This window comes from Orycteropus afer, unplaced genomic scaffold (genome assembly GCF_000298275.1).
Source record: "Orycteropus afer afer isolate SDZICR_OR568_19922 unplaced genomic scaffold, OryAfe1.0 scaffold00130, whole genome shotgun sequence".
Classification (NCBI taxonomy): domain Eukaryota; kingdom Metazoa; phylum Chordata; class Mammalia; order Tubulidentata; family Orycteropodidae; genus Orycteropus; species Orycteropus afer.
In genome coordinates, this window is record NW_006921717.1 from 6574085 (window position 1) to 6582528 (window position 8444).

General features: G+C 51.5%; 1 protein-coding gene across 1 annotated transcript; it reads right to left on the reverse strand.

Annotated features, from left to right (window-relative positions):
• Nucleotides 1-838: 838 nt before the first annotated feature.
• Nucleotides 839-8195, reverse strand: POLR2G (RNA polymerase II subunit G). Its single transcript, XM_007945002.1, has 8 exons — nt 8184-8195; nt 7942-8051; nt 6878-7037; nt 6019-6069; nt 5837-5902; nt 5663-5734; nt 5061-5094; nt 839-969 (listed from the first exon to the last, which is right to left on the reverse strand). Exons 1-8 carry the CDS (start codon nt 8193-8195, stop codon nt 839-841), a joined length of 636 nt encoding a protein of 211 aa, XP_007943193.1.
• Nucleotides 8196-8444: the final 249 nt, after the last annotated feature.

An 8444-nucleotide genomic window follows, 5' to 3' on the forward strand; every position in this document is an offset into this window, starting at 1 on the left:
GAGAGGTTAAGTGACTCGATCAAGACCATCTGGTGAGCACTGAGTAAGTGGAGAGCAGGGGCTCAAACCCTTAGTCCTGATCACAATTCATCCCAGGAACGGGGAAGGGGTGGGGAGCATGTGAGGACAAGTTCCATGCAGTCTAGGCACTGGAGACCCACCCTGGGTGACCCCTAACGGACAACGGATACTGGTTAAGTCTCAGTTTCCCCATTTGCAGAATGGGAGCATTAAGTCCTGGCCCCGCAGAAGCCATTAAAACCAATCAAAACCAAACCCACTGCCATCGAGTTGATTCCAACTCATAGCGACCCTACAGGACAGAGTCGAACCTGCCCCATAGGATTTCCAACGCTGTAAATCTTTACGGAAGCCGACTGCCGCATCTTTCTCCCACGGAGGGAGCGACTGGTGGGTTCAAACCACGACCTCTAGGTTTGCAGGCGACCACTTAACCACCGTGCCACCAGGGCTCCATAGTGTCCACACTACGATCGCACAAAGTGCGTCCTCTGACCACAGCTCTTCCTCTCCGCAGCCGGGCCACCAGCCGCACTACTGAGGAGGTGTGGGAACACAACTCGAAGGGCCTCGTTCTCCCCAGACCCAGAGATGACAGAGTGGGATGGACGAGAAGGGTCAGGGGTCACCGAACCTGGGTCACGTGGTCGGAGAAGGGCGCGGGCCCCAGGCAGAGCGGGCTCAAAGGCTGATGAGTGCGCAGCCCGCGGCAGATGGGGAGTCCTTGAGTTAGAAGGCCTGCTCACCTGTGGGCTCCGGCGCGGCGACGTGGGCTACCTAGACCGCGGCGGCACCCACATTCACTGGGTTCGCCACACTAATTCCCTCTCTCGGCGTCCAGGCCCCGCCCTCCACGAACACAGCCAATCGGCGGGCGCCGTGAGAAGTTCCCGCCCTCCAAGGGGCTTTTCGCCACGTGATTGGCCAGTGTGAAGGTGCTGTAAGGGACTGAGCATTGGGGTCACGTGACGATGAAGAGCCTCAAGCCTTAAAGCGATACCCCTTGCTAGTTTTGCGGGTGGTTGTGTGTGCTCTGGCGTATGGTCGACAATCACATGCTCCAGGGAAGTGCCACCATCTCCTTGCGTTTCTCAGCTTCCGAGTTTCTTAGCTTTTACGCGACTGCAGCTACGCTTTGGGCTTTGGTATCTTTGTTTTCCTGCTCACCTCTAATATCACTTGCTCTGGTGTCGCGGTGTCTCAGGCATTTGACTGCTAACCAGTAGGTTGGCAGTTCAACCCACCAGCCAATCCGAGGAAGGACGATGGGGCAATCTACCTCCGTAAAGATTTACCGCCTTGGAAACCCAGTGGGAGTCTCTTATGAATCCAAATCGATTCCATGGCAGTTTTATTCCTATTCCTGAGAGAATGGATAGGGCACCCAGTAGGTGCTGTTCGCAGGCAGACACCGAACACCTCGCGCATGCTCCAGACTCCAGAAGGCTGCTCTTTTGAGCGTCCTACCTCGTCGTCTACTTCCGCAGTGACACTGCCTCGGCAGCCCAAGGAGGGGTCGCTGTGAGTCGGGGCCGACTCGACGGCACACAACCACCACCACCTCGTCCACATTGGTCATGTTATTAGAAGGGACCGGTCCCTGCAGAAGGGTATCATGCTGGGTAAAGTGGAGGTAAGCGAAAAAGGGAAAGCCCCCTCAAGGAGATAGATTGACGCAGGGGCGGCCACGATTGTGAGGATGGGCAGGACCGGGCAGTGTTTTGTTCTGTTGTACACATACTGTGGCTATGGGTCAGCACCGACTGGACGGCACCTAACAACCTTGGCCTCCCTACTCCTGTCCAGGAAACCTTCATATGCCCCACAGACTTACCTGACCCTTTTACATACACACACTAATGGCTACGGTTCCTGAACTGCTACTGCGACAGCAGCACCTTAGCCAGTTCTCAACTGAGCATCATGGTTAGTAAATAATGGAAGATATTTGGAGGCAGACCGACCTGGAGTCAAATCTTGACACTTGTCTTGGGGCAGGTTATCCAATTACTTTTTAACCCATCTACAAAATGGGATAATAATGCCAGGGTTGTTACAGATTAAATGAAGCAATGTCTGTGCAAGCCCCCAGCAGAGTTGGTGGTTGAACTTTCCTTCACTCACACGTCATGGAGCACTCAGGGAGTTCTGTTATGTTCACTCAAGATGGGGTCCTTTGCAAAGAACTTCTCGTCATAGGAATATTTCATTTCTTCAGGGGAGCATGAGCAGCCACATCCCCCTCTTCCATTCAGGGCTAGATGCTGCCGCCCCAAGAAGAGATCCTCTGGGGCCGACGGAGCAGGGATGGCCAGATAGATGGGGCTGGGGTTGCCATGGCAACACTACCTGAGCCTGTGACCCTGCTGAGTCTCATAGTCCTCCACAATGACATTTGGCGAGGTTTCTATATTCATGCTTGAACGCTGGAGTGTCTGCCCATCTGTGTGTGAAATGAAGGCATGAAGGGGCCCTCCTCTGAGGCAGTAGGTCTAAGACAGGCTCTGGGCAACTGGCAGATCTAGCTGAGATGTTATTGGTCTGGACGGCCACTGGCAACCTTGGAGGCATGAGACAATGGAGGGAGGAAGGCCTGGTCGTGCCAGGGGTCTGTCAGATGCAACAAAGCTATATCAGAGCTATCCAGGGCTCCACCTTAAGTGAAGGCAAGGGCCAGAGAAGGTGGTAGGAAGACCCACATGACCACAGATGAAGGAAAAAGTGACCAACACTCACCCTCTAGTCACCCAGTGCTTGGCAAGAGTCAGACTGACAATAGAAAAAAAAAAAAAACCTAACACCAACTATTCCCTAGCTGTGTGACGTTAGGCATGTTAGTTCATGGAACTGTTATGAAGATTTTGTAAGGCACTGTGTGTAAAGAGCTTAGCCCAGGGCTGGACACATAAAACTGTTACTATTAGCCTGTGACCTCTTCAAGAGGCTGTAACTTTCAGACTCTCCTCTAGTACCAACTTGAAGAAATCCCAAGTCCTAGAGACCACCTCCAGCCCCATCTTCTTCCTTCCCCACTCTGTGCCAGCTTCTGGGTGCCACGTCCACATCCTCACGGTGCCCATACGCTCAGGCTCCATGAGCTGGTCTCTTCCTTCCAGGCCTAATGTTCCTTCCAGGTCACTTCTGCGTGAGTGACAAATGGGGGGCTCCACTTGAGAACCTGGGAAGAACTTTATCCTGTGAGACACATTAGGGTTAGGGTCTAGGGAGTAGCTCCAAAATCTGTATAATCAACTACAGTGTTGCTTCCATTGGAGACTTCATAGCAAACCCAGAAGAAATGTTCCTATGTTAAACTGGGATTTGGGGATACAAAGTGAAAGGGGTACATATGAATCTACAATTATCTCAATAAAGTCTCCATTAGAAAATCTTAATAGTAACAGAGTAGTGATGACAGTAGGGTGTTTTGTGACACACTACAGGGCTCTGAGTGGGAAGCGAAGCGGGGCACCTGGGACTGCCCTGTGGTGTAAAGGGGAGGGGCAGGAATGGTAGTCTCAGTACCTATTGTCATGTTCTGCGCACTGTTCAGGATGCTTCATATCTGGGTTTTCACACTCCTCCATGTTTGACATTTGGGGCTAGATAATCCTTCATTGTGGGGGGCTGCCCTGTGCACTGCAGGATGCTTAGCATCATCTCTGGCCACTAGTGCCCCCCTCCAAGTTGTGACAACCGAGAATGTTTCCAGACATTCCCAGATGTCCGCTGGAGGGCAAGGTCACCTGGCTGAGAATCAGCTTTACATACATCTTGTAATTGTAATTAACAGGGGAGTGGCTCTCACGGACCAGGCTGTACGTGAGCCACTTACATGTATGATCCGATCACCCAGCAACCACCCAAGGATGGTTGGTAACCCAGCTAGAAGTGACACCCAAGTCTGTTCCAATCTAAATCCCATGCTTTGTACTACATAGCTCTGCTGCCCAAGGAAGTTGGGGAAAGCTGCAAAACAGTAACTGAACAGATTTCACAGGCTAACGGCAAGCAGACACATTGGAAAAGGACATTCCAATGTGAACAAGTAACATTGCAAAGGCATTGTGTGAGAGAGGGTGGCATGTTGGTTTCATCTTTGGTCATGTTGCGGATTTTTACTGTGTCACCTGTAACTCCACAAAGTTGAGTAACTAGATAGGAGCCCTTCCACATCTTCAATTCTAATTGGTATCGCAGAATCAACAAATGATTGATTAGTCAATAAAGGGTCCTGTCGATAATGCACACATCCTAAAAGATCTGAGTCATTATCCTCTTGTCATCGCTCTACTTGTCCTCCCTTCTCTTTTTCCCAGTTATACTCTTGCTTATTTTTAAGGGTGGGGCAGGGGTGTGGAAAGAACCCACTGAAACTAGATTAGGACTCAAAATGACTCTAATGATGGTATCACTGACTGAAAGCCAAAGCCCAACATCAGTGTCTTGCTGTCAATGAGGCCACCTCTTGACCTTGGCAAATGGTTTCATCAGATCCCTGGGTGGCTCAGGGTGGTTGAGGCATCAGGCCAAGAAAAAGAGGGTAGGGGGCCTTTAGCCCCATGGACTTTAAAAAAAAAAAGTGTTGTTGCTCTTAAGAAAGAAGGAGATAACACCTCCATGAGACCAAGGACCTTTTTATGGTAAGAACACAAAGTCAAAACTCTGAGCGCGGCAGCTAAGCCAGACATAGAGCAAGACATCTTCTGGGGATGAGGAACCTTCCTTGCTTTATCCCCACAGCAGCCAAACTGGGCTCTGGACAACAGGAGCAGTGTGACAGTCACGCTTCCTAAATCAGGACTCCATGCTCAGCTCACAAGTCCTGTCAGAACAGGAAAGACACATCAGCGGCCCCCAAGCTTGGGGCAGCCCCATCTGCTACTTCCCATTCCAAGGGCCGCACACCCTGGTCTCCCAAGCAGACAGCGCGAGAGCCGAGTTGCTATGTCTGCGACTCAGGCCTTCTCGCCATGTCCTCCCCCAACCCCACCCATCTTCTCAGACAGCAGCCCCAGCATGCAAGATCACACACTTACCTAGGTAATCATCCATCAGGGAGCCAATAGCAAACTGCAAGAGGTAAGGTAAGAAGGAAATGAAAATCAGAGGGGCACAGACCCACCCCCAGCCCCCAGCCGCAGACTTCTGCCCACCCATCATCCTCTCTTCCTGGCAGAAGACTATATAACCCCCAGGAACTCTTGTTATTGTTGTAGTGAGGTGCTGTCGAGTTGGCTCCGACTCAGAGTGACCCTGTGCACAACAGAACGAAACGCTGCCTGAGCCTGCGCCATCTTCACAATCCTTGCTTTGCTTGAGCCCATCGTTGCAGCCACTGTGTCAATCCAACTCATTGACAGTCCGCCTTTCTCACTGACCCCCCACTGTACCAAGCATGACATCCTTTTCCAGGGACCAGTCCCTTCTGACAACATGACCAAAGTAGGTGAGACGAAGTCTGGCCATTCTCGCTTCCAAGGAGCATTTAGGCTGCACCCTTTAATGTTTCAGGGCTATTCACAAAGTTTTCTAATATATCAGATAGTGTTTCACTGCTATTCATAAAGAACTCTGGATTAGAAGAAATCAATGGCTCCTGGCTCTGCCCAGCACAGGCAGGGACAGGCAAGAGACTCACAATGTCATTCTTGTCTACTCGGGTCCCCACAATCTTCAAACGGATCTCGTCATCCTGCTGAATCACAATATCCTGGAGGAGGAAGGGTGCACTCAGACCCCCAGGCCAGTACCCTCCATCAGAGTAGCTCCTTCTGTCCTCCGCTCCTTCAGAGACCTCTTCCTACCCACTCACCTCATCCATTGTCTTGTAACACGGTGGGTTTGAGTTGGGGTCAAACTCCATCTCTGATGGGATGGACTGAAAGGAAAGTGAGGCTGGGTCAGCAGTTCAAACAAAAGCTTCAATAGATGGTCACGGATGGACATCTCTCTTCCTTAAACCCCCCTTCCCTGCTGCTGAGCACCTAGACTTACATGTCGAGAAATGAAGCAGGACATGGGCCCAATTTCTGTGAAGAGTCCGACCTAGAATGGAAGGAAGTGGTCTTGCTTCATATTTGTTCCCAAAGTCCCTTAAGCTTCCCATCTTTGTCTGAGTCCTGGTAACTCCAGACTCACTGCCATCGAGTCGGTCCTGACTCATAGCAACCCCTTCTTGGGTTTCCGAGGTGGAAATAGATTGCCCAACCTTCAGTCCTAATAATATTCTTTACATGCTGCCGCAGTCCTTCCTCCTGAAAATTTCAGGAGCCAGTTGTTAGAGACTGGATTACCAGCAGGACTCTGTAGAGTAACACATTCAAAGCAGTGCAGTCGCCCGCCATCTTTAATTAGGCACAACTGTTTGTTTCCTATTCAATCAAAACACCATGGCCAACAGATTTGGTTGCTATGCAACTATACATGACCCTTGTTTACAATGGCAATTACTGAACTGTTTTAAACTAGTCTGAAGCCCTGATTTGAATACCACACTGCCCCTTGCTAGTTAAGTGACTTTGGCCAGAACACGTAGCTTCCCCAAGACTCAGTTTCTATGAAAAAGAGGTGGGAAGGGATAAAAGCATCCATATCACAGTCATAATGAGGATTTGCACATTACTTGCCCATAGTAACTGCTCAATCAGTGTAAGCTACAATTGTAATAAGTATTACTATTGACTCACCCGCCCCTAAGGCAGGCAGAGCAAGATTACCATTTCATTTGACAGGAGAGAAACTGAATTGAAAAGAAGTGAGCTGACCTAGCCAAGGACACAAAGTAAGTGGAGTCGGGACCAAACCCAGCTCTTCTGAGGGCCCAGCCCACTGCCTCCCCAGTGTATGATCTTACCTTGTTGACCTGTGTGACAATAGCATCCACGACCTCGCCTTTAAAGGGCCGGAACACAATGGCCTTGTACTTCACTGGATAAAGGACAAAGCCTCGGCCTGGCTGGATCACACCAGCACCAATATTGTCAATGGTGGTGACAGCAATTACAAAGCCATACCTGTGAAGAGAATGAGAAAGGCACTGTGTGCGGAAGGGTATCTAAAGCCACCTGCAAATGAATCACTGAACCTGGGGAAGGGTGGGGCACAAAGGAGAAGTAGACAGCACCCCTGTCCCCAGAGATTAATGACCAGGAGAGAAGACAGCATGTATAAGGCTTTCAGATTTCATGAGAAATGCCCAAGACGACTGCAGTCTTTGAACCAACAGACCTCAAACTCTGGGATGTCTCAGAATCACCAAAAAGAAACTTGTTAAATTCTCAGGCCTGCCCTCAGAGAACCTTGATTCTGAGGGCCAAGGTAAGGCACGAGAACGTGCACATTCAAGAAGGACCCCAGATTATTCTCACAATGGCGGCCCAAGTATTCCACGGCTTAGTTCCAGCTCATTCACATCACCTTCTAAGAGGCCCTTCAGTGCAGAGGCCAGATATGGACATATTCCAGCCCTCTCCTGTCTCCCTCAAACTCCAAGCCTACTTTTTCCTGGTCACTCATTCATTCAGCAAACATCAACTGATGCCCAGCATGTGCCATGTCAGGTCCCTGGGCCCAGGGGAGAGGGGAAACCTGGAGGAACAGACACAGGAGGGATGACTTCAGTGTGAGCTCCATGAGAGCCAGCGTCCGTCTACCTCGTTCACTGCGTGCTCTAGGAGCCAGCACAGGGGCTGAAGAAATTGGTAAATTTTTCAGCTGAAAGCAGGAAATTCGGTTAACCACTTTCACAGAAGGCTTCATGGGAACCCAAATCAGGAGACAACTGACTGCCTGGGGCGCCTGGGAGGGTCAGAGGGCTTCCCAGAGTGGGTGGCAGGGCACTGCTGGAGCGAGGAGGGGCCGCAGACACGGAGCACAACGCAGGCAACAATCAGACAGAGCCGAGAGTGGGACACTCACTTCCCCGTGCACGTCCCCTCCACCTCGGTGAAGAGCTTCTGTTTCACCGTGTTGAGCAGGTTGGGGCCGAAGTAGCGCGGGTGCAGCAAGATCTCGTGCTCCAGGGAGATCTAGGGAGAAAGCGAGAAGGGGACCCAGCAAGGCGAGGCGGGGTTATGGGACGAGAAGTGGGCCCCAGCCTCGGTGCCCGACCTCGGCCCTGCTCTAGGCCTACCCACGCCCCCACTCCGAGCCGTGCTCACGTGGTAGAACATCTTCCAGAGGAGGCTTGACAGCTGCGCCTGCACCGCCACCCGCAGCGGCTACTCCCGAACCACCGGAAACACATATTGCCGCCCCAACCTCGCTTCCGGGCACCAGCAGAAGTGGGCGGGACTGCACCCCTTCTGCCGATCCGATTGGGCCTTGTGGTCTTGGGGGCGTGTCCCTGAATCTCCGCCCCCTGAGCGCCGCCCGCCACCGGACAAACCGCCGTTCCTTCAGAAATCAACAGTGTCTGTTCT

Bases quoted from the DNA above. Each gene is read 5' to 3' on its own strand.
- POLR2G (XM_007945002.1), bottom strand. The intron at 7,038-7,941 runs GTGAGTGTCCCA...TTCTCTTCACAG, and splicing joins GAGGGGACGTGCACGGGGAA to GTATGGCTTTGTAATTGCTG. The intron at 970-5,060 runs GTAAGTGTGTGA...CCCAATGCTCAG, and splicing joins CCTGATGGATGATTACCTAG to TCCCTTACAGCACCTTCACA.